Genomic DNA, 25,989 nt, shown 5'->3' with positions numbered 1-25,989 from the left:
TTTAAAGAGATCCTATTATACTACTTTTCTGGTCTTAATTTCTTGTTAAAAACTGCTATAGAGCAACCTGACACGAATCACATCACAAAAAACTATGTAGATTTTCGGGACAGTCTTCCTCTTACCCTAGCGAGCAAAGCAGTCTCTCTCTACACACTGCTTTGAGCTTCTCCGCCCCTCCCCCCCCTGCTACAAACCCCACTCCGTTGTGATTGGTTACCTTCCTTCCAGCAGCGGGAAATTTCCAGGAAGGTGGGGGCATGCAGCCGGAGCTTGCCTGAGCGGCAGCATTACCATACATGGAAACATGACAGAAACGACCCGAGCGTGACAGAGAAAACCCAGAAATTTGAACAAGTTCGGCTCGACCGGCTGCCATTGTTTTTAGTGCTCTGCATAGCCACCCCAGACGGTCAGCAGGGAATACGTCGAAATGCATGTACGTAATTATTTGATACTCTAGTATGGTTAAACATGACTATAAATCATTATAACAACGTTTATAGGTCATAAAAGTCGAAAAGTATCATAGGTCCTCTTTAAGATTTTCTCTCACTATCTCTCAATGTCTCCGCTGGCTGTAAGGGCAGAGTTTTTAAAGACCAGAGCGATGCCATTGTTATTGCCCCTCTGTGTCCGTGCCCGCTCTGGTGTTTGTGCCTGCTGGTCTGTCGTATGGCCACTTATTGTCCGTCTATTTCCGGTCAGAACAGACAACATTTTGGAGCGGTAGTGATCCCCGGCCAGAAAGTATAGGATGGGGTCGATGCAGCTGTTGACGCTGGCCAGAGGCCTGGTGATCTTGTAGGTGAAGTTGACGATGTTGAGGAAGTCACAGTTGAGCTGATAGACGCGGGACATGTAGTAGAGGGTCCGCGTGATGTGAAACGGCACAAAGCTCACGGCGAACACCACCAGCACCACCACGATGAGCTTGATGGACTTCTGGCGTGAGGCCCCGCCCCCCTGGCTGGCAGACAGGCCTCGTCTGGGCCGACACAGGGCCCGCGCCATCAGGCAGTAGCACACCACAATGACCAGGAAAGGAATGCCAAACAGGAGCACCATGACCACCGAGCTGTAGTCCACGTACTCCTCAAAGGAATCCTGGCTGGTGGTGTCGTGGCACAGCGTGTCATTGTCCCTCCTGGAGGTGGTGACGAAGATGAGGTTAGGCACCAGGCAGACGCTCACCATGGCCCACACCATGCCACACACCAGGTGGGCATGGCGGGGCTTGACCCGGGTCAGAGCCTTGATGGGGTGGCAGATGCCCAGGTAGCGGTGCACACTGATGCAGGTGAGAAGGAGGATGCTGCAGTAGAGGTTGGCGTAGAAGAGGAAGCGCACGATCTTGCAGGCAGCCACGCCAAAGGGCCAGTGGCTGCGGTTGGCGTAGTAGTAGATGAGTGTGGGCAGGGAGAGCACGTACAGGAAGTCAGACAGGGCCAGGTGGAACATGAAGACCGTGCTCGGGTTCCACGGCCGCAGCTTCAGGAACATCCACAGAGCGGCAGCGTTGAGCACAAAGCCAACCACAAACACCAGACTGTAGGACACTGGGAGCAGGATGTATTTGAACTCCTCTTCAAAGCGGCAGCTGGAGTTGAAGACCGAGGTGAACACAGTGGACTGGTTGTGCATGCCAGAGCTGCCGATGACTGTCGCCATAATGATGGGGTCTTCTTGGGGTAGTAGTAGCACTCAGCAGATGACCAGACCTTCAAAAGAAAAATATACTTTAACATTATCTAAAAAATACATGAGGTATCTGGCCACATAACACATTTTGAGCCATGGTCTAAGCAGGAAGGATGCGTATTAAGATTTAATGCTATTTACAGCAGGATGTTATTAAAACATGTCAGATCTGTGTGTGTGTGTGTGTGTGTGTGTGTGTGTGTGTGTGTGTGTGTGTGTGTGTGTGTGTGTTTGTGTGTGTGTGTGTGTGTGTGTGTGTGTGTGTTAGCTATAAGAAGGCAGAGCTATAGGGACAGGAAACCTTAACTGGATTATATAGATTGACCAAGGGGTGACCAGATTTAGAGACGCCTGGAGTTTGAGTAATGTACCCATTTTTATACTAATATAACTAGATAGTATGAGGTAATGTAAGCTGTTTTCCAGCCAATTAGAATTGACTTCTTTGCGAAATGAAACCTGACCATTCAGGAGAAGGGGATAGGTCCTAACGATTGGACTTTAAAAAGACACAGAGAAAGGTTGGGTTTTTATTGGTGGGGTTTTAATGCAGATTTCGTAATCAAATGCTCAATAAGATTTCTTAGAACAATTGTAAACTAGACATTGGCCAGTCCAGACTGATGCAACGCGTGAAAAAAATGCTGTTTCAATAAAAGATCCTGTACAACCCACCTGGCCTTGTCTCAGTGGATACATTGTATCAATCAAACTTCGCCTTTTGATGGAAGAAGCCCAGAAAACTACTGCACACACAACATGAATATATTGAAACTGCAAACGCTAGACGACTGAGTAGTTGAATTAATCTGCAACAATGTTTTATCAAGCAACAATATTGTTGTGTTTTGGACTGTTTTTGAACAATAGACGATGTCCCCTTCGGCTCCAGGAATTTGAGAGTTTTGTGAAGCTGACAGGCTAAATCAACTTTGTGTCAACTCATTTGGCAATGGCCTTGACTGTTACCGACACTCATTTATATATAAAAAAGTTATGCACTATAGCTTTAATCATTAATTGGCAGATTAAGGGCCAGCCTAAGAGGAATTAATTGAGCAATAACATTTTGTTTGTAGTCTGTGTCTAACAGTGATGGAAGACGCATACAGGTCCTTTACTCCAGAGTAATGCCTCAGCAGTGTAAAAAGACCTGCATGTTACATGATGTCCTTACTTCTTTTACTTCTTACTTCGTATCATTAGAAAAAATATAATACATAAAGTAGCCTATTAAAAAGTAGACATTTTTATTAAAAAAGTATTCACCCTTCCAGAGTGTTATGTGAATAGGCCACATATTTATTATTAGATAAATATTAAATATGCCTCTCCGAAGCATTTAATTTGATAGGTGGTCAAGGTGGGGAAATTTAAATGCCGTAGGCCTATGTAGGTATGAGTAAAAAGTTGTAGGCTACTTGTATTACAAGTGTAGTGAAGAGTAGGCTACTTGAGTAAAGGCAGTTGTTGCCTACTTCACAACTCTGTTGGTTAATAGTTTAAAAGTTTTTAGATGGAAAAATAGCTATTTAACCACATCTGCTCTCCGTATGAGGTTCTACACGCGTTATAAAAACGTAAATCTCAGTCAGCACATAAGATCGGAATTCTCCTCGTACCACTGCCGCTGCCACTCACCCCAACAGGGACCCCAAAAGAAATGTTGGTCCTGAACCAAGGAACCAACACAGACAAGTAGGTTGTAAGTCGTCTTATTTCACCAGTTTCCAGTGGCTGTTTGCTCCTCTCCCTGCTCCGTCGTCCGGCATGAGATAACGCACTAAAAGTTTAGCATTCGGTGGAAATCGAGTGGGAGTCCATGGCAGCGCTGCATACAGTCGACACTGTGCGCAGGACAGCCTACATGGAGAGAGAGAGAGAATGGACCATCGGGGCTGAAAAGGGAAGTCACTCACAATGCTGAATGGACAAAAACGTGCCGCCCAAAAACAGTATCAAGTGTCAAATCAAAAAGTGTTAATCGCTTTCAATCCAGGGTGAAACTGGAACTACAGCTCGTGTTTACACGCGCATTAATCCATAGGCTAGTTTCATGATCTTTCATTTATCATCGGTTTGACTTCAGACATTCGATTTCCTAAGTAGCCTACAGCACGTCTAGAAAAGATCATAATACCTTTTTTAATATCCTTCATGAGTAAAATTGAAATAGTAGACTGTATAATATTATCCCTATTGTTATTATTTCTTGTTAGGATAAACACACCAACGTTGTAGTGGGGCATAGTCCTAAATGATCTTTGAGAGAGATTATTACAGCGTGAGTCTATACTTTGTATTTAAAAAGGTACACTATGCAACATTTTAGTGAAAAAATAAATTATAGGGTCACACAAAAATAATCCCTCTCAATGATCAGTTCTGCCTCAAAATGTGTGGTGGTGTGTTTATCTACACAGTCTACACAGAATACCCTGCAAAGTGTACCTTTAAAAAAAACATCTTGACTGGAGTATAATTTTAAATGCAGAAATCCATTGTGATATATTGCAAAGTAAAAGATGTGAATACTTCCTTCACCATTGGTTGTATGTGTCTTAGGACACATAAAATGTCACTCATTCCCATGGCAACACTAAATGGCAGTCTATACTAAAACAACTGTTGAAGTTAATATTTGCACAGCTGTACTGTACCAGGTTGGTTGTACAGTAGTTTGATAGCTGTTATAAAACGCAAAATTTGCTCTCTGGAGCAGAAGGGACCAATTGGTACGTCTCCTCAGTAATCCTTTGTCATCTCTTCTTTTAGATTCATGTGATAAGGTGTTGAATGATAAAAGTTGAATCATAAAGAAATAAAAGCAGGTGGGATGAGCAATTCTGTTGTCGGAAATAGATGATAAACTGAGGTCAGATGAGTTCACTTAATAAGTTACCACAAAAACTAAAGCTTGATTTCGACCACAGTCACGAACATGATCACATGATCCATCATCCTTGTTATAACTTCAGTTTTCTGGTTCTAGTCTGTAACTCCACAACTGCCAGTCCTGCTTTAAACCAACAACAAAAGTCAAGCAGAGTTAATCAATATACTTAAATGGTATATTCCAACCTTTAAAGGGGAGTTAGGATATATCTTTAAGACTGATAACTATCATCTAGAGTTATTTCAATTCTGTAATTTGTTTCAGTAAAAACAGTCCTTCACAAATGGAAAGTCCACCCCCTTTAAAGATATATTAGCAATGTGTGTGTGTGTGTGTGTGTGTGTGTGTGTGTGTGTGTGTGTGTGTGTGTGTGTGTGTGTGTGTGTGTGTGTGTGTGCGTGCATGCGTGCGTGCGTGTGTGTTTCTGTGGTTCAGGAGTGTGGAATGTGAGTGGGCCCCAGGCCTCATCAGATGCTTGTTCGAAGAACAGCACAGATGGAAAACATGTCAACATATAAACAAAGCTACGATTAGTATTTTTGTATAAATAACTGAGTTTTTCCCTTTTTCTGATCTTCATTGTGCTCTATGATGTGTGCATAAATTGCCCCTCGCAAACCTGTACTGTAATGTGTAGCGTGATTTTGCTAATCGTGATCCCATATGTACAGTCATATGAAAAAGTTTGGGAACCCCTCTCAGCCGGCATTATAATTGACTCTGCTTTCACAAAAAAAAGATAAAAGTGGTATGTCTTTAATTTACCAGGAACAGCTAACTACTGGGATGTTTTCCAAACAAAGATTTTTTGAAAAGCAGTATTTGGTTGTGTGAAATAAAATAAAATGTGAAAAACTGGCTGTGCAAAAATATGGGTACCCTTGTGGTTTTGTTGATTTTAATGCCTGTAACAGCATGTAAAACTGATGACTTTAAACACAAAGTTGGTTGGATTATGTTGTTAAGCCTTGAACCTCATAGAAATGTCTGTTTAATCATGAGAAAATGTATTTTAGGTGCCTAAATGCAAGTTGCACTTCTCTTGGACTCTCTGCTGAAGTGAGACAGAATGGGACCATCAAAACTGCTTCCAAAATATCTTAAAAACAAAGATTATTCATTGTCATGGTTTAGGGGAAGGCTACAAGAAGCTTTCCCAAAGGTTTCAATTGTCAATTTCTACTGTAAGGAACATTGTCAGGGAATGGAAGGACACAGGCACAGTTGCAGTTAAACCCAGGTCTAGCAGACCAAGAAAAGTACAAGAGCGGCATATGCGGCGGATTGTGAGAATGGTTGCACACAACCCAAAGATCACCTCCAAAGACCTGCAAGAACATCTGGCTGCAGATTGTGTATCTGTACATGGTTCAACAAATCAGTGCAATGTTGCCTGCTGAGAGGGGTTCCCAAACTTTTTCATATGACTGTAACTTTGACAAGGTTAAACATAAAGACACACTTAAACATGTCAGGAGGGGATTACACATGCACACATTTTCCAAGTCTCAATGATCATTTCACTGATCACCAAAACAGACTGCAGCATAATCCCAGACCAACATGTCAATCTAATCCCCTATTGAATAAACATGACTTTTAAAAAGTAAAACATTCAATACCCCTTTCCTTTGACTCGCATGTTGTCAAAGAATTCCTATAATGATGACATCATCACGGTCAGTATAGCAGTGACTCTGTTGGTCATTGACCTGCTTTACCTGCTCCCAGACAACATGAGGGATGTGTTTGGTCATGCCTTAATAAGTAACTACCTCTATCTGAAACGCTGCAAGCCCAAAACCCTGAGACTCACACACTGTGAAGAGCAGTTTTAGGATCAGATTCACAGTTGACTCATCTCTTTTGGCTGTGGTCTATTATTAAACTGAGCCTACAAATACGTCTCTCCCATGGTTGCATGTGGACACAGTCATCCTCTATTTACAAATGACATGGATGTAATCATAGGCAATTGATTATTGGTCAGTCACCCAGACTAAGGAAATATGCTCTTTTCACTTTTCAAGTAAAACCTCAGTAGAGTAAAACAATAAAATAAAAATAGACACGACTTAAGAGCAATTCATACACAATATGTAACTTGATAACTTGATGGTTGGTGGCTGTGAGTATTGTGATAGCGAATCACACCATGAAATCCTTTTTTTGAACAATATATATGGTTGTGGCTTTAGTCTTAGGACTTATGTTGCCTGTGTCACAAATCTGCCCCATGCATTAAGCAGGCTGCACCTCAGGAGTAGGTGACATTAACAATGTACAAGCAGTGTAGTGTAATGATGTGATTTGAGCACTGAAATGGAAGGGATTACTTGTTGTTTTCACCACTGCTCCACAGCATGAAATAACACTTGTGTATCCATGGTGACAGTCAAATTTGCTTTAGGCACTTTACTTTACATAGGTCGCATAAAACTTGCACAGTGGACATAGGTACTGATTAAGTGGCATGATAGCAACAGTATGAAACAGTAAACAAAATGAGATATGGCAGGCCCTTCTATATGCTCTTGACGGACAATATTCCGGTAGATATGTACAGCTACGGATGTTATGCTCCATAGGTTTAACAGAAGGCTTTTACAAGCTCAGATCCAGGCTCAATAATAGCAGCGTAATGGAAAGAACACAGTAGAATGGATGAAGGTGAATGGTAAACACTAGTCTTGAAAGAACACTGGAAATTGAAGGACTATATTTTTATAGTCAATTAAAATTAATTTAAAACAAAACGAATGACACCTTAATTCCTTGATCAACATTTGTATAGGTGTCGGTAACATTTCCATCGCCCACCTCTTTCAGCTGTCGAGATGGATAGATGAATAAATCACACCGTACAATGTGTACCTCCTGCATTATGTTCCCTTTGCTGTGTTGACACTGAAAACTATTGTTACAGTATTGATCAAGTTGGCAGGGCTGCGGTAAAAGTCCAGCTAATGTGATTATTATCCAATCAGTGTCCTCCTCTCAGAATTGGGTATTTAACACATATTCCAGTTGTAATTAAGCAGGCTAAGAGGTTTTGTACCATCAATGTTTTTCAACTGTCTATGTCAGTTCCAGTTCCTGGGCAGGTTCTCCAGGATCCTGCGTCGGTGTGAAGGGTTTGTCACTCCTGCCGCGCGTAGATCATCCTCAGTGATACCACTGTGGAAACAGACAAATGTAACTAAAAATATACACAATAATGTTTACTTCGTCTGGTAAATCTTTTTAAGTACATCTTTAAATCGGCACACCATGAATGGATCCAGTGTAGCGTGGTGCACATGTGAAGTTCTTAACTGCTAGTCAACTGACAATTGACGATCTGACACATTCACACTAGTAATTTGATCAGGCCTACAAGTAATTACTGCAACTTAACATTACATTTCATTTCCTTTTGATGACGCTTTTATCCAAAGCGACTTCCAATAAGTGCATTCAACCATGAAGGTACAAACTCAGAACCGCAAGAACTCAAAAAGTAGATGTGGCTTACCAATCAATGTTTCCAGTTCTCATACCCTGTGTGCTATATGTTCTGTACTGGTTCATTGTGATGTTATATTTTGTGGCTGTGTGATGACCTCTATACAGTATAAAGGAAAAACCAAGTGTTGTGTTGAAAGAGATGCAGGTCAATGGTTAAAAAATAACTTTGGGTTTTGGTGCTGTCAGCTTCCTGTTACAACAGTTATAACAGAGCTTACATTAAGGCTATAGTGCGTAACTTTTCATTATAAATGAATGTCCATAACATTCAAGCAATTGCCTAATAAGTTGACGCAAAGTTAATAAGCCTATCAGCTCCACAAAACTCTCTCTGTATTTTTCAGTATGACAATGTTTACAAACTGTTGTCGTCCAGCGACATTGGCGCGCAAGAGGTGAAAAAGCTCAGGTGCACAGGAAGTGATGCATTTCACGTCATGACAGAGAAAGGCCAACAGCAGCGTTCCGCTTTGGGGACAAAGAGGACGGCAGCAACAGATGAAGGCATGGCTGAAAACCCCAAGAACAGCTCACGCAATGTTTCAGTTGTTGATATTGCTTAGAAAAAACAACAATGTCGACAACATACAGCGGAAGGAACAAATTCCAAAAAAAGAAAGTGACCTACGATCACGGAATGCTGACATAATGTTGATGCAGCGACAGTGATGTGATAATAAATCAGAATTCCTCATTGAGGCGACAGAAGTTACGCACTATAGCTTTAAGGTGTTCTATTGATTTCCTAGAAGCAACATGGCTGCTAAAGGATTTTACCTGAAGTAATCCAGATCATCCCAGCCATTGAGGCTGAGTCCCAGCGTGTATTTCTGAAGACCGAGAGCACTGAGAAGCTCTCGCACCGTCTCTGGTGCACCTTGGAGGACCAACGCCTGAATAGAGATAAAGCAGACAGAATTGTTTAAAGAGGACAGAGAGCCACTTATTTTAGAAACCATCTCAGAGAGCAGTGTCTCTACCTCTTTCTCCCAGCTGTAGCCTCTATCTCCAAGCATGGACGGGCCATTTCTATAACTTGGCCTCTGGTTAGGTATAGATAGGCCCCTCTGCTCTGTAGGGAAGAAGTCAACTTCGCTGAGAGATTTGGCAATCTGCAGAGCAGTAAGAGAGTTGTCCCCTGGAGGTCCAGGTGGCTGCAGATCGGCCATCCAGGGAACAGAGGTCTGACAGTATTCTATGCGAGATGGGATGTAGGGGAAAGCTGGCGGCACATTGGCTGCCCGGATAGGATCAGTCCTTTCTGGGAGATGCTGGTGTTTATCCCGTCTAGCCTTTTCCCTGATAATTGCTGAATGGTTCATATACAAGTTCCTCATGTTCTTCTCGGGCAGTATGGAGTCTGGAGCAATATTTTGACCTTGTTTTTTGTCTCTGGGCTGTGAAGTCTGTTCCTGGTACTGTGACAGGGTGGTACCCGAGGGCGGAGGTATGGGAGATGGGTTTTTGTCCGGGAAAAGCTGATAGGAGTTGGTTTGGGGTGTAGGAGCATCGCCGGTTGGAGTGTACTGGGGCAGTACGGCTGGGATTTCAATCTCTGTGAAGTCTGATCTGCGACAGGGTCCTCTGTCAAAGCCGTGACGTCCTTGTGAGATTGTCGGCAGCTGCAGGGCCTCATTGCCAGACCAGATCACCTGAGGGTCCCTTCGTGGCGGGGGGGCCTCCTCCACCTTGCGTGCCACCGACACACCTTCAAAGATGACGTAGGCAGGATTGGTGTAGCTGCTCGAAGTTGGTTTTGGAGGAGCTGCGGAGGACCTGCAAACAACATATACAGTAAGTCTAGAATTTGGCCCAACTGAGCTACAATTGAGTATGTCCTCAATTCTCTCTCACTTCGTAAAGAGTTCGTAATGTCTTCTGTGGCATTTACCTTTAACATTGCAGGTGTTCACACCAAAAGCTATTGGTTGGTGTATGCATTCGGCTACAGGTACCAAGGAGAAGATAAACCACATGCATTGCAGTGCTGTAAAATTGTATCCATGTTTTTTGCCAAAAAATTCCAGTGACTGTTACATGTAAGTTTGAAATGGCTGATCTTATTGTTTAAATATTGTTTATAGTTCTTCAACATAATTCAGATAATATCGGCTGTATCACAATTCTTCTGCTCATTGCCAACATAATATGTGAACCAATTTCAGATATTTTTTTCAAAATTAAAGTAAGCAGTGGATAATGAATTTACCATTTAAATAGTTTTTGTTAAACATAGCTGGGAAAATGTGCACACTAGCTCTAAAAGATGTATACTCTTCAAAAAGACAGCATTGCTCCTTGAAAATAGGTTAGTTACTTGTATGTGTAATTGCTGATAATTGATTTGATATTCAAAGTTTACACTGTTGGTATGACGCATGAAAAGAGGACCTCACCTGTTTATTTGAACACGTGTAGATGCAGGAGACACGTGTCCCCTCCCAGGATCTTTCTCGAAATGGAACCACTCTGAAAAGGTCAAATGACAAGAAATTAACAACGAATTTTGTGATGAGCAAGACACATTCAATGTCCGTGTGGTGTGTGTGTGTGTGTGTGTGTGTATGTGTGTGTGTGTGTGTGTGTGTGTGTGTGTGTGTGTGTGTGTGTGTGTGTGTGTGTGTGTGTGTGTGTGTGTGTGTGCGTGTCTGTGTGTGTGTGTGTCTGCGACTCTGCGTGTGCATGTGCATGTGTAGGACGAAGGCAATGTCAGTTTGCAATCACATAGCGTAGTGGTGTTTATGAGTCGTTGTAGTTCCTGACCTGCTGACAGTAATACTCATCTGTTCTGTTTTAGTGTCTCAGGATGCATCTGGTCAGGGTCAGGGTCAATCGGGGGCCAAAAGAGGAAGCAGGTCGATAGATACCAGCAAGTGTAAAGCCAAGCCCAGGGACCATTGAGGAACCAAATAGAGGAAGCAATGTGAGACTCACAGAAGAGTCAAAGAATGCACAGCGAGTGGAGATGAAAGTTAAGTGGGGAAGTGATAGTGCAAGCAAGGCAAAGGGTAGGGGCAAGGATCAGTTCAGGCCGACCCACCATAGACCTTCTCCCGCGTTCCTCGTCTGTCCTTGGGCACATGGATCCTGACCCGTCCTCTAATGGAGCCCATCTCTTCGCCTCTGTGACTCAGAAAGGTCTCAAACTGCTCTGAGGCACCAGCGAGTGAGCGCAGAGCCACACAGCATTCACCTACATTAGATTAAGATTTCCATTCATTAGATCAATGAAACATTCAACACTGAAGCACAACCGAAGTGCGCAAACAAAAGAGCCAACTTTTCAATTCAGATAGTTTTCCTTAGGTTTGGACATACTAACTGTAGTTCAGCAACACTGGAGGTCAATCACATTTGATTTGGAGCACTGAGAAGAACATGTATGATTAAAACACTCAATCCAGTGCCTCAGGATACAGTAATCTACATTTAGTGATTTTAGTCAACATGTTCCTCCTTTTGTATAATTTGGTAGAAGTAGTATATGTGGCAGTGAAAATCAAAGTTTTCTAATACAAATATTTGGAGCTCAAGCTTAAGCTGAAAGCAGCAAACCATTTCAAAACCTAATGACACGTTCTGGATAAGTAAAGAGCACTTGAGGTAAGAGTTTCGAAACACTTTAAGGGCACTTATTGGCGAGGTAAACAATCTAGGGGGACATTATGAATGGAGTAGTTAATTAGAAAATAATCATTATTCCTACGACCCACCATATGACTCAAACCCATCGCATGACTTGACAGACAACAGCAGGTGCTGATCCTGAAGGTACTCCATGTCAGACATGATTGGAAGAAGCTACAGGAGACATAAACAAATGAGTTATTAATAGTTTGACTTGAAAAAAAAATGCTTTCAAACTACTTTCAAATGGCTCGCCTCTAACCTTGGGCAGTTGTTTGAAGGACCAGCCCAGTTTGAGAAACCTGGGAACATCACAGCTCTGCGAGTCATTCTCACTTGAGCGCCGTGTCTCTGCAAAAATAGACATGAATTCATTTTCTGCTCCCTGTGCTGCATTCTGCTTCATACAAAATGTATATTTAATGCAATCACCATACCGTCAAGACAAGACGAGTGAAATTCAATGAAGAACTTTGCCTTGCTTGCCGTCTTCACAATTGCCTCGATGCCTTCAAGCTCTATCCAGGCCTTCTCCATGCTTGAATTTTGATCTGTGCAAGACAAATGCATTACAATGCTGTTCACTTATTGAAGGGACTGAGCCATGTGCCATCAGTTTCTGTCCAAAAAGGCCACAACAATGACAGCACCTGTTTTGGAGCTGAGCTGTGATGTAACTCCCACTTGGAACGTGGCAAAAACAGGGGAGTGATCACTTGTGAAGATGTCATCTGTGCAACCTGGTAAGAGGAAAATCCATCATATTACTTGATTATTCAATTGCAATAAAACAGCTAGTATGTATTCAATAATATATACTGTAAGGCAGAGGAGCTTTCAGTGACATTTCACAAAGATGTGACAAAAGAGGGATAAAGAAGACCATAAAAATTGGTTTTGCTAGTACCCAGTATTTGCTATGTTTTGATAGTTTGCTGAGGTGAGTCAGGAACAGATGCTTGGGTTGAACAAAAGGAAATGACTCAGTTACTTTATGGACCACAGACCAGGATGTAGGGGATTAATGTTATTTGCTTTGATTGGTAGCTCTCATTTCATAGTGGTACAAATTAAAATGTCAAATAAAATAAAAAAGATCTTATTTGAGAATTAAACCTTTAGCAATGTCAACATGATAGCTCTTAAATATTTCAATACATTTATACCATTTTTATTTTTTATACTGTATATACATTTTTTAAATCATTTGATCTCACCATATGCAGTGCAGATGATGTGCGTCTCTGGGTAGGACTTCCAAAGAATCCTATCACACCATGATGGAACATTGACTCGCACCTACAGAAAGATTTAGATATGAGCATATTATATCAACAACATATTGTTTGTTGCTGCCTTCATTCCTGTTGTGTCAGACATTTCTCTCTTAGCCTGAGGGTTATTAACCTTCTATTTCTAGCGACCATGGCAGCTGCTGTGAATGTCAACTATGCCCACTGACACTTTAAATAGGATAAGCTTACAAATAAAATGATCTTAAACAGCATACTAAGAATGCTTCTCAAATCTTTCATTTGTCTTTGTGATTTGCTGGTACAGCATTTTTTTACAGACTTAGAATTATACATAACATAAACAGTAAACTTACAGGGCGATAGTATGACAAGACTGGGCTATACAATTTAATTTAGAAAAATGACTAAAGCACAAAATAAAATGAACAGGTGCCCTTAGGTATGTGAAGAATATAAACACAGCAATTAATACAACACTGTGTGGCCCCAAAACAAGTTATTACATCTAGGAACACACTTGAGCAACCTGTGGAGCAATTGATTTTCCTCTGTTATCAGATATAAATGGGAGTAAGAGTCTAAAGCCGTGCTGCTGGCTCTGTGAGGAAGTACTTAGCTCACCAAAGTCCTTAAGATACATTGTTTGGGAACCATGAATGTCTGTACCAAGGTTTCATGGCAACCATCCAATTGTTCCTCCTTTCCTCCTAACATTTTTCTGCAGCTATGTCAGAGGGGCAGAATGTGTTTAAACTGTGGGCATGCATCCTCTTTTCACGCGCCTGAAAGAAAAACAGGGTGATGCGCACGGCTAAAATTCGGCAGTGCTGTGTGTGTAACAAGAAATGACTCACTCCTGAAGTCTTGTATTTCTGCCAAAGGTAGCAGTCCCTAGAGCCCCGTTCATACCGATAGGTGGGTGGAAATGCAATCTTCTCTTCCTCTTAACCAGGATAAATGGGGGAAGAATACAGCGGGAGGTAAGCAAAGGTTGAGCCCAAACATAATGAAATGGTACTGAGTTATTTTGTAATAGTAAAATAGCAATAAATTACTTATGCAATAACTGCCTGATATAGTATGCATAGCTTTCAATACAGAAAAAAAGGCCATGAGCAAAACGGAAACTCACTGAAGTTGAGAAATGCCTTTCTCTTTTGTTTTTCTCGGGTGAGTTGGTCTGCACACATGAGTTCCTCAAACTCTCTCTTAGATACATGTTTCAGGATGTCCTGGAATCATTGAGGGCCACAATGAAGCAAAAGCATCAGTGTCCGGGATTTGATCAAGATCAAATAAGTCACAAGTACTATCAATCCAGTTCACATTGGTGCAAAATGGGAACACTTTGTTAAAAAGTAAAGCAGTGAACGAAGAATGAAATAATAACTATTGCTCTGACCTGTACATCCAAGTCTAGTCTGTAGTTGAGGTCTCCACACCAGAAGAGATGGCTGAAGCGCAGGCTGATGTCAAAGGCACCGAGCTGTTTGTCGCCCAGAGAGAGCAGTCGGAGGATGTCCACAAAATTCTGGTTCCTCCTGAAAATGATGTAAAGTACAGATGACAATTATACATACAAGAGCAGGTAGGACTGCAGCACACACACACACTTGGCATTAAACATACGGTATGAATACACACATATAATCTTAATGTACCTGAGGACTTTCTCACTTCCAGAGGTCAGGTGGCAGTTGACAAACCCAAAGGATGTTCCATTGAAGAGGAGGGAGACCCCAACAGCCCCCTTGCTCCCTGAAACAACACAAATGCTCAATCTCAAACCTCCAGGGTTAATGATAATAATTTAAAAAAATGATATAAATGTTTTCCTGCAATGACATTTCTGCAAGTCAGCCTTGATATTGTATATTTTACTGTGTTATAATTGTGCTTTGTGTGTGTTGGTGATGGTGATGGTGCGATCATGCAGGGCAGCCTACCCAACGTGTTCCCCAAGCCGGTCCTCACACTGGCTGTGCTCACATGGCTGATGCGACTCTCATGCTCTGGCTTCACAAACACAGCCAGCCTCATGTTCCAGAGGGACAGTACTGCCACCTACAGGACAATGTTTCACATTACAATAGGTGACAAAACGGTCCCCAACCAGTCAAAGATCACTCAAGTTCAGATTTAAAGTCAGGCACCAACCCAGCCACTTTTAAGATAAAATGTACATTGTGTCCTGTCAGTAAACCTTTGCTCAACTAGCTTGATTACAAAGGTACTATGGAAATTGAGCTTAGCACTCCTATAAAACTGTGGGACTCACGCTGAGAAGAAAAAAATAAAAATAAACTCAAAATCAGCTATAAATGTCCCTTCAGCCACAGAAGGCTTTATACAGCCTTTTCACATATGCTGTGGTACTGCCCAAGACTTGTCAACAGACTTTGATGTGTTAAATCGTCGGGGTTCCCCTCTAGCTATTTTAGGCAAATGCAAAAACGATTCACATGACATTAAAATGTCTTTCTTCTATGGTGTTTATGGATAATGCACGCTATTTAGACAAAAAGAATCACCAATTGAAGTTTAAAAAAATAAATAAAAAGGAGAATTACTTGTTTGAAGTCGATGTTAGTATAGCTGCGTAGAGTTGCTTTGATATGTTCGGTCCATTCTCTCTCGCCCTGAGGGTTTTCCTGAGTCCCCAAGGCATAGATGTCGTGAGGGAATAAGGCGGTCGACTCATCAGGGGCGTGTCCCAAACCACAGCAGGTCACCCACGACTGGAGGCTGCGAGGAGGAGGGGAACTGCCTGTTTACACAAAAACAACACAATGAATATTCATAAAAAACCTTCTCCATCTAATTCAGCACATAACTAAGTCTTCTGATTCTTGACAGTACTCAAAACTGGAATCATGTGTATGGTGGTTACCCATATTCCAAGTGCCCACAAACACAGAGATCATGTCCGGTTCAATTAGCTGGGAATGCCTGGTTTTCATCAGCTGGAGGAGTTGACAGAACGCATCCCGTTTCTTAAAAAGAGATGAGAGTCACTCAGTGAATATCCTTCAAAGAAACAAGTTAAGTTACATGTGTTAATATCGCCAAATATAACAAATTACTATTTTTCTCAGGAGGCTTTATAATATCCAAACAGAATTGGGCACCCTCTCTCTTTAAACCCTTGATTAAGATTTTTTTTTACATTAAATTGGAAATAAAAATAAAACTCAGGATGAGCAGTAGAGGAGTGATCTGTCCCGGAGGATAATGTTGTATACAGAATCTTCTTACAAATTAGGATAACAAAATAGTAGACATACACGTGAGGTAATGGATCATGGAGGGCATTGAACAACTTCAGGTGTCGCCAAACGGGTAATTAATATTAAGTAACAATGGATTCCAGTCAATAAATACAAACCTATTATCTGCCCTTACCCGCACACTCTCAAACGTCATCTCCCGTGGTGTGTTGTGGTGGCTGTCGACCACCATGCGTACCTTTGCTGGACTGCTCTGGAACTTGACAATCTGAAGGACTTGACGCACAAGAAACACACCAGCAGACCATTATGCCATTTATTTGCAAGCATGTGAAACATTATAGGCACAAACAAACAAAAAAGTTAATATGTTCTTACTTCTTTCATGTGAGACCCTCTCTATACCAAATGAAGCAGCCTTTCTGTCAAAGAGCAGCACCCCTGAGTCCACATCCACAGAGACAGTTTGTCTGCCGTACCTCACCATCTTCACCTGGACACACAAATAAAACAAATAAAAAAATGATCAAGTTTAAATGCAACAAAGTAAAATAGGCTATTTAAAAGAATGTTGTTGGTTGTAAGATAAAGCGCCCTTTTCAACATGATTTACCTGAAAGGAGTGAACTGGCAGCTGTCTGGCATGTTTCTTGACAGGTGTTACATTGGTGGGTGCTGGTTCTGGAGGGGTTGGGTTAGGCTGCACTGCCAGGTTGTGATTGGTCACCGCATCTTGTAATGCTTTTAATACCTGTATGAGCAGAGAATTTGCAGAGTTTACACTTTAACTAGGTTTGTCCTTTCCTATTTTTTCAACTCTTCAGTAGCAGCTCTACTCAACATAAACATACCCTTTTCTCCAGTGAAGAAAGAAGACTGACCAACGCTGAAATCTTACACAACAGGCTGTCTATGTCCATCTCTGGGCCCTTGTTCCAAAAATACGAGAAATTAGGTGCATCGTGTTAATTAGGTGAGATGTATAAAAATGATCCTTTATCCTCCTACAGGAAACTAGCAGTTTAAAAATTATATTGATCAACTGTTCTTCCCAAAGCATACTGCATGGTTTTTATTGTACCTGTGCCTTGGTGTGTGTTAAAGTGCAGCTAGGATGGTCGAAGACCTTGGCCAGGGTTTCCAGACTTGAGAGAGTCAGATCAATCTCACTGTAGATCAGATCAATTTAACACTTATGATTAATGACCACACATCTATTTATTTTCATGCAGAACGTCTACTGAATATATTTAGTAATCAATACAAATATGCCATGCCATGCATCATAACAGTCCGTGTTTTGCAAATTGCTCCTAGTTTACACTTTCAGTTCATAATTAAAAAATAAAATAAAAAACATGCTAACCTGTTTAGTCCTTGGCAGGCAGTACCCAGAGTACGCTTGAGGTGGCATAGAGTTGTTGCCCCTTTATGCACATTCTCAATGTCGAGAGGCAGGTCGCTGAAGAGGTAGTCATTGAGTAGACCAATCACCTCACCCGCAGTACTGTAAACAGGCATAATGCAGACTGTAATATTTGATCAACTTTCTGCTCCATGGACATTACTTTTGCTTAAGTTGATTCAACGTTCTTTGAGAGATTGTAGAGATACACCAGACCAAGAGCAATTGTTCAGCATAAAAGCACCAGCACTGTTTATTAATGGGCCAAAAAGAAATCAAAGGTAGAGTGTATGTTGCCTTCCATATGCTTGATTACCAACAGATGCAGACTTTAAATGAGAAAAAGTTTATTATTGGTGAACATAACAGACCGCTAAGTTAATGTGACACCACAAAACACACTCAGATGTAAAAAGCTATCTGATACTGTAATAATGTAATAAACAGATCTTAAATAGAACAGAGATATGTGAAGCTTTACATGCAGCATAGATAGGCACTATGCAAGGAACATCTTTGAAAATGAGACTTTTGGCACTTAAGAAATGTTTTTGCATTTAATAAGAAAGATACCTAGATGTGTTCAGGTCCTGCAACTTATCCAGGAATAGGGAATGAGGGGCAGGTTTTACTGGTTGTCCTGTGAGAGGCACTGTGTTGACAGTGGCTGGAACTGGAGGCAGCTTCTCATCATCTGTGCACACGCAAAAAAACATAAACCAAACATTAATAATAAGCAAAGTATGGCAAAGAATAAAAAGCCCTGGGGAGTCGGGACTAACATTTTTCTGTAGGCATGTAATATCTCATAATGCTCAAATGCACATTATAGTGTATAATATCTGTACATGTACTTAACTGTTGGGTGAGTCGTTATGATAGCAGGACCCACCTGAGCTCTCATCCCCAGTGTCTGTAACACGTGGAACAGCATAGAGCAGAGGAGTGACCAGGCCCTTGTGGGGATGCTGGTACCCCAACACCAGGTCCTCTAGTGTCCGGAAACAGTTCACCTGCACCCCCTGTGTTGTCTGTGAGACACACACACACACACACACACACACACACACGATAGAAGCCTCTGAATATGTATAGTGTATGAGAAGTCACATGAACATGTATGCGTGCTAAAAGTCTGTCATTGTTGTAAACATAAACTGGAAAGTTCACAGTGGCTGAAAACAAACGCACCGCAGGTGATAAAAACTTGCTATACAAGCATGCAATGCACTAATAACAAAATAATAGTAGCAGATCTATTAAGCTCTTCTCTTTCTTTTCCCAAGCTTGCTCCAGTGTAATACAAAGCGTAAAAATACAAATGTCACACACAAGAGCTATGAGGTTATATGTGTGTTGAAACAAGTGGTCTTCAGTGTCAATGCCTTACAATGTTCTATTTTATGCAACTTCACTACTTTGTCCTTTCTGAAACTCTTAGGAAACATAAATTATAAAACACCTCTTTTATATAAGGTCTTTCAACATAACCTGGGGAGACATATCATGCTATAACTTAATGTCTAAATCTTGTATCATGTGCATTAAAGAGAACACAAAGTGAAAAAACAAATTGTATCTTGAATACTTTATGTGTGGTTGTCAGTGGATGTTTCCACACAACCCCCCACTTCCAAAATCTTGCTTGGTAGAACAAAAAATAAGTATTTATTTGCATGACAGAAAAAAGCGCATGCAGATGACTTTCTGTGATAAGGAGTGTCCCAGGGGGGGATTAAGAAAGCTCTGCCCTACACCACACAGGAAAGGTGACATCTTTGACAGCTACTTCCTGGCTATAGCAGCAGTTAGCTGTCATGTTTCACTGGGGTTCAACATTCACAGTCAGTCTAAAAAGGGCCCGCAAAAAAAACATGCCAAGGAAGATTTGACATGCATATGTTCACATGTTGAAGCCACAAGTGCAAGTGAGGCTACTCTAAAACTGTCCATAAAAAACTACACAGCTACACTTTAGGAGCACTCAAAGCTAGTAGAGGCAGAATAAATAGAACCACATGCTGTCGTGCACAGGTGCTACACATGCATACTCACAACGCCACCGGTCGCATGCACAAAATCACCATGGTACAAATTAGAACACAATACAGAGCAAGCCATTTTCCCGTGCCCTCTTTCTAGAAGCCTTTGTTTTCATTTTGCGGTGGAAGGAAAAAACTTTTTTTTTTTTGGCTCGAGCTACCTTACTGTTGCCAGGAACTCTTCAAATAGTATTTTTGTACCACAAGGCCCTCTTGAAAAGCATTTAAAAGAAAATGAAAAGGAATGAGAGACAGTGAGAGACAAAATAGGTCCAAAAATATCTCAATGGCCATCTTGGAAAAACAAAAAGGCAAGCATGGGACTTGTAAATTACTGGACAAAATCCAGTGAGGGAAAATACGTACTGGAGGTTTATTCTGATGGCAGTGGAAAAACAACTCAAATAGCAACAGAGTTTAAGGTCTTCATTTAAAAGCAGAGGCTTTTTCAAAGTCAAGAGCTTGAAAGCCACTGCAAGGCAAGCATTATTAAACTTGTTATTGGACTTTAATATGCAGACATAGTTTAAAAGCCACAGCTGATTTGCGATTTTCGGTCCTGAAAATGTTATTTGTGTGTGTTTGTGGGTGGGGGGGGGGGTGTTTATTTTTATCACCTAATAATTAGGTATTTTGCTGACTAAATGGCCCCCTGTGCAGAATCAAAAACAGACCGTACAAACATGGGCTTAAACTCTGCCACATTCAACAGACCCATTATGTGTAATACAAACACCCCCAAACATACACATAACAAATCAGCACACCCACTGGTCAATGACCTACTGTGTGGGTAGAGTAGGAATCTCTGAGACATAAAAAAAACAATTTCTCCTCTGTGCTGCTGAGCTTATGCTGCAAGTATTCGGCCACATGGCAGAGATGCCATTCAACAACAAGGCTACTGCATTTGCTAGAGAGCCTGTACAGAGAGGAAACACAAACATGTTCCTGTTCTCCTCACAGGCAATAACAAACCATTGTTTGATCCCTCTATATATCCATCTGACCGGCTCATGTTTCTCTGTGTGTGTACAATTTGTGCTAAGGTTTCAGAAAAATTGTGTTTGCTTTTTCCTGTAGTCTTCAACATCACACAGAGCTAAAGTGTTGTGTGGCGATGGCGATGAACACTCACCTGTACTGCCAGCAGGCCGTCTGCATCAGGTAGAATACGATAGGTGTGAACATGCCTTTGAAACCTTTGGGAGGAAATTATTGATGTGTTTCAGATTGCTACAACATGATTCAGAGCAAACATTCCAACACATTCATAAAAATGTATTGTTTAAATAAGAACCGAATGTCCAGACATTGTTGAATATATACTTTCCTAACAAGGCGCCAGTTCTTTTTAGGAAACTAATTACATGGCTTTTTCAGTTATACAATGTGTGAGAGACACTTCATGATCATCATCCCCATCATTAACTGCAGAGGAGTTAGCAGCACATAATGATGAATGGCATTGTTAGTCAGTCAGCTACTGTATATCCAATGAAAAAATGGGTGGACCATGATAGTCCAATTCCACATTTAAGGAACTAAAAGAGGGAATGACATATTGAGTAAAGAACGAAGGGAAAGAGGGAGCACTGCGAGTGGCTGGGCTCAGCTTTCAGGAATGTATCTGGCTCAGGCTGATGAGCAGTCAGCGTAGTGCGGTCGCTGGTGCTCCCGCCCTCTTTCAGGGGGCCCCAGGGAAGAAAGAGGGGTAAGAAAGGGGAAACAGGGAGTCCAGGGCCAGGGTTTGACTGGCTGAGATGGACTGTGTACGGACATGACAGTCAGACTAGTCTGGAGCGAGGCTGGCCCACAACAGACAGTGCTTTGGGCCATTTACTGCTGCCTGCTGGTGGATCACGTTGAAAGTGATGGATATGACAAGGGGATTAAAGCTGCTAAATCAATTGACAGACATCATGCAGAATTGTTGAGCTAATGAATAGTTTCCAAACCTAAATGCCAATATCTAAAACGTTCACAAGATTAGGTAATGAGCTATTGACTACTTAAAGGTGGAGTCAGCGATTCTGGAGAAGACTTTTGGTCATAATCACTTTTTGTCAAAATCATTGAATATCTCCTCACAATTCGCTACCTCTCTGTACTGTGTGAACTGCATGCTGAGAAACAATCTGGTGTTCATTCACAGCCTAGGCTCTGTAAACTGGCATGTATACAAGGCCGGGGTATGTAAACAAAGACCCACTGTAATAAAACCCTAAAGCGCTTTTCTCAAAGCGCTTTAGGGTTCCAGGTTCCATTCATTCACACAGTCATACCGGTGGTGGTAAACTACGATAGTAGCCACAGCTGCCCTGGGGCAGACTGACGGAAGCGTGGCTGCCATTCAGCGCCTACGGCCCCTCCGACCACCACCTCAAAAATACACCAGTCATACACATTTAAACGAGGCCGGGTGGGTGAAGTGTCTAGCCCAAGGACACAACAACGATGACACAAGTGTCACAATCGAACCGTCAACCCTTTGATCATTGACCAATTCACTCTACCACCTGAGCCACAGTCGCCCCAACATGCTAGCAACATGCCCGTTTACAGAGCCTAGGCCCTAGGCTGTGTATTAAAACTGTAATTTTATTCAGTGCCCACACAATACGGACAAGTAGCTGATTGTAAGGGGATATTCATTTTGACAGAAAGGGAATTTGAAAACAAGCTTTCTCCAAAACAGTGTCTTCACCTTTAAAGTATGCTTTTTTATTTCCTCACACATAGGACATCATTTATTACTTCAAGACAATCTGAGTAAATAATTCATTAAATATTTTAAGAGGTGAACCATATAATATTACACAAATAAATGATTTGCCATTACTTTTATGATGTCTTTTAAGTTGTGATCTACACAGAAATACTGCCAAGAGCCGTACCACCTAATCTATCATAATAGCTTAAATACCTAATTATTTTGAATTGTGATAGGCATGGTGAACTGGCTATCCTCTCAGTAGGTGAATGTGTGTGTGCGGGTTTATGTGTATACTCACAGCAGGCACAAAGCATAGGCTCCTGGCACAGACTCACTGTCTCTCACTAGGTAGCTGCCATCCCTCCCTGCCCGTGCCAGCAAGTCCTCTGCGTGCACACGGCTGATGTCACGATGATACCATGCTGCCGTAGCCATGGCAGTCAATGTTGCGATTTATATTCATAAAAGTAATCCGCATGAGTTGATGAACTTGACATAGCACAAATTTAACACACACACGTTTACTGTCACTTGCTCAGATGGTATCACGCTGGCAGTATGTCATTCCAAGTTGTAAGCGCCAGAGGCTGTTGACAGCTGTAGTTTAGAGCGTTTAGAGCTTTCCCATGATCCTTTTCTTCATGATCAAAGTGTCAATCAGACCACCAAACACCTTGTCTATATCAGCATGAACTTCCGGTGTCCCTGTTGGTTCCTTGGGGGTCACACATCCTGTTGCATTACAGGAAGAAAGGAGAAACCTTCAGCTGATTGTGAGGTTAGTGCCCTCTAACAACAGAAGCTCCAGTCCACTTTTGTGATCATTCCCTCGCGTGGAGAGATTCCCTTTTCAGTTTTTGGTCGCGAGTTGTTGCACCCAGGTGGTAGTGTTGCTCTTACAAACACAGGCCATCACAGCAGCACCAGGGGTGGGAGAGGGAAAGAGGTAGAGGAAAAATAGCGAGAGGTGCTTCCCAGTGTGAATGAAGGAGCCAACCCTGAGGCAATGACGGAGCCTCTAGTTAACCACAAACACAAGCCCTCCTCTTGTCCCAAAACAAAAACCCCACATGCAAACAACAGGAAAAGAAGAACCAAGAATGGCAAAACAAACAAATGGAGCCGCACACAAGGCGCCCACACACTCACACAGGCAAACAGCGACAGAGATAGAAACATACCAGATGGAACTCAGTCAGCACTAAAACCAGACAGGCATGCAACAGAAACCAGACTAATTCAAATGATTTCCCAGCTCTGTTGCCATATAAGGGAAAAGGAACAGCCTCCAAAAAGTTCAGCTGATGACTGCAGTTGTCTTTGCTTCTTCCAGGCCCAGATTCCATTTAGAGTGTGTCTGGTTGGACGTGGGCTACTCCCGGGGTCTCACTTTCATGCTGGATGACTGTGTGTGCGCCGGCGTGTGTCTTGTCAGTAGAGTCCCGTCCTCACTGGTGTGGTCTCCAGCGGTTTCTTCAGAGTGCTGTCAGCGCAGAGGGAGGGAGTATAGAGAGGCAGAGCACAGCCCCGTTAGGAGAGCAGGGGCAGACAGAGGAAGTGACTCGGCATTCCAGATGGCGGACATAGCCAGGAGAATTCTTGTGAGGGGCTCAACTTCACCACCAATGTGTGAAACAGCAGACTGCTTCCTTTCTCTCTATCTCTCTTTCTCTTTCTCGCTCTCTGTCCTCTTTTTTTCTTCTTCCTTGCTCAGCCCCTGCCCTGTCTCTTTCGTCAACTCCCAAAAACACCGCTCACCACACTTGGGAGGGTGAGCTGCATGAATGTATTATCCTCAGATTTTTCCTCGTTTTTTATCATCTTTATCTTCAGACGCATCATCCTCAGACAGGCATATTTACTCTCGTTCACCCTGCCTTTCGTCCGTCCCAACCTTTCTCTTGTTGTCGCACTCCCTAAACTTCCCTTCCTATTCAGCTTACACCTTCCCCCTCAGCAGTAAAGGCAGACTCCATATGGTTATGATCATCCTTAACTTTCTTATTTTTGCCCTCCTAGAACATCGCCTATTATTTGGCCCTCCTACTTCCCTCCTTCTCCATTAGCCGGAGCATATAACTCTGGGAAGCTGTGGTCCCATATTTGCTGTTCCGCGTCTCACAACTCAGCAAAAAAAAAAATGTGCAGAACATCAACCGCAGCCCCCATAAAACAAATAGACCATCCCAATCTGACGACATATCAATTTAACCCTCAATCTGTAATCAGTTCTTCCTAATATCTCTAAAAACTCTTACAGTGCAAATTTGAAACATTCCGCATCGTGCAATTGCGGCTGTACAGCAGTGCTTTGAGCTACTGTAAATGCTAACCTGAACTTGCCAACATAATCGCAATGACAAGTAAAACATCCTGATGTTAAGCAGTTAATGTTTAGCAGGGAAGTATATCACAGTGATACCTCAGTATCGAAGGTATTGCACTCAGCCACTGTCACACAAGTTGTTCTATAAGGTTCAGTACTCTGCCCCCTGCTCTTACTTATCTACATCCTCCCTTTGGTCGGTTACTCCGTCACTTCATCCTGGACTTCCATTGCTATGCTGACGACACCCAGATTTATCTCAGAACCAAATCCACCCATAGACACATTTTAGGAAACCAAACCAAAAATTAAACAGAAATGCCCTTAATGTTTAAAAAGAACAACACAGACCCCTAGTAAACCATGCCATACAAAAGAAATGTGTAGTCAATAAGTGCTCTAGTTGTAGATGACCATGTGATCATAACAGCTATAGATAAAGCCCTTTAAAGTTACAGCATCAGCTGCTAACCTACTCTTGGCTAATGGTCACACGGTTTCAGAAGATAATCAACAGAAAGCTAACAGCTCACTGTACAACAGCAAATCTTCATTAAAGGTTATAGGGCAGCACTGATTTGCTTAGCATCTAGAGTTAGTTCCAAACACTGCAGCACAGCCTTCATTTAGAAATACACTGAAGACGTATTTTAAGAAGTGGTAATACCCTGGTTCTGTAATACCCTGGTATTGTCAAGCATCATCCTCTGAGGGACAAAGTTGTCTTATTATATTAGGTGTTTCCAAAAATGGCAAGAGATTAACTTTAAGGGGTTTATGTGACTGTCGACTAGAAAATAGAAAACCCAAGACAGACAATTTCGCATTAAGAAAACAGTAAGTAACCCCTAGGTGTCTTCAATGTCTTTACCCTGGATAGAATTAAGTGGTAAAAACAACTCCATATAAATCATGTAATCTAACAGATCCTGTGACTTGTAAACTCATTAGATTGAAAGAATATGAAAGGGAGGTATAAAAGGTTTTACCTTTCATTCATTCACTTCCCATAGTTTATAAATGGCTACAGTTGCTCTTTAACCTGGCGTTACCCTCCAAGTCCTCCTATGTTTATGAATACACAGTAATTGTTTCTTTAGTATTGACTGTGTGCTAGTTCATTCATCAACGCAACACATCAGTTGTACTCCATGGGTTGTTAGGCTTTCAGGCAGTGCCATTTCCCTTAGTCTACTACAACCCAGGTGCTGTTTTGTTTGCCCAGTGAAGCGCAAAGAGCCTGTTTTAGAATGACGGTTAATGTCAATAATAGATTACAGAAAATA

The 25,989-nt window shown here is 41.9% G+C and overlaps 2 protein-coding genes across 2 annotated transcripts; both read right to left on the bottom strand.

Annotated features, from left to right (window-relative positions):
- Positions 1 to 555: 555 nt before the first annotated feature.
- LOC307256942 (P2Y purinoceptor 4) lies at positions 556 to 3,464 on the bottom strand (the record flags this gene model as incomplete). Its single annotated transcript, XM_080036058.1, has 2 exons — positions 3,343 to 3,464; positions 556 to 1,721 (listed from the first exon to the last, which is right to left on the bottom strand). The coding sequence occupies exon 2, from the start codon at positions 1,669 to 1,671 to the stop codon at positions 556 to 558; it is 1,116 nt and encodes a 371-aa protein (XP_079892184.1). The 5' UTR covers positions 1,672 to 1,721; positions 3,343 to 3,464.
- Positions 3,465 to 7,003: 3,539 nt separating this feature from the next.
- Positions 7,004 to 24,258, bottom strand: inppl1b (inositol polyphosphate phosphatase-like 1b). The gene is made up of 27 exons (XM_080035009.1): positions 22,676 to 24,258; positions 20,800 to 20,863; positions 18,512 to 18,650; positions 18,193 to 18,313; positions 17,581 to 17,721; positions 17,296 to 17,383; positions 17,066 to 17,143; positions 16,828 to 16,965; positions 16,593 to 16,707; positions 16,390 to 16,490; positions 15,878 to 15,980; positions 15,558 to 15,754; positions 14,934 to 15,051; positions 14,649 to 14,745; positions 14,390 to 14,528; positions 14,120 to 14,219; positions 13,842 to 13,930; positions 12,949 to 13,030; positions 12,382 to 12,471; positions 12,169 to 12,282; positions 11,994 to 12,082; positions 11,818 to 11,905; positions 11,145 to 11,297; positions 10,501 to 10,573; positions 9,085 to 9,880; positions 8,882 to 8,997; positions 7,004 to 7,774 (listed from the first exon to the last, which is right to left on the bottom strand). Exons 1-27 carry the CDS (start codon positions 22,810 to 22,812, stop codon positions 7,681 to 7,683), a joined length of 3,660 nt encoding a protein of 1,219 aa, XP_079891135.1. The 5' UTR covers positions 22,813 to 24,258; the 3' UTR covers positions 7,004 to 7,680.
- Positions 24,259 to 25,989: the final 1,731 nt, after the last annotated feature.

Source organism: Ammodytes marinus (genome assembly GCF_949987685.1).
Source record: "Ammodytes marinus genome assembly, chromosome: 10".
NCBI classification, from domain to species: Eukaryota; Metazoa; Chordata; class Actinopteri; order Uranoscopiformes; family Ammodytidae; genus Ammodytes; species Ammodytes marinus.
Note: the sequence above shows the minus strand (reverse complement) of the source record. Positions and strands in the feature narration are given on the sequence as shown.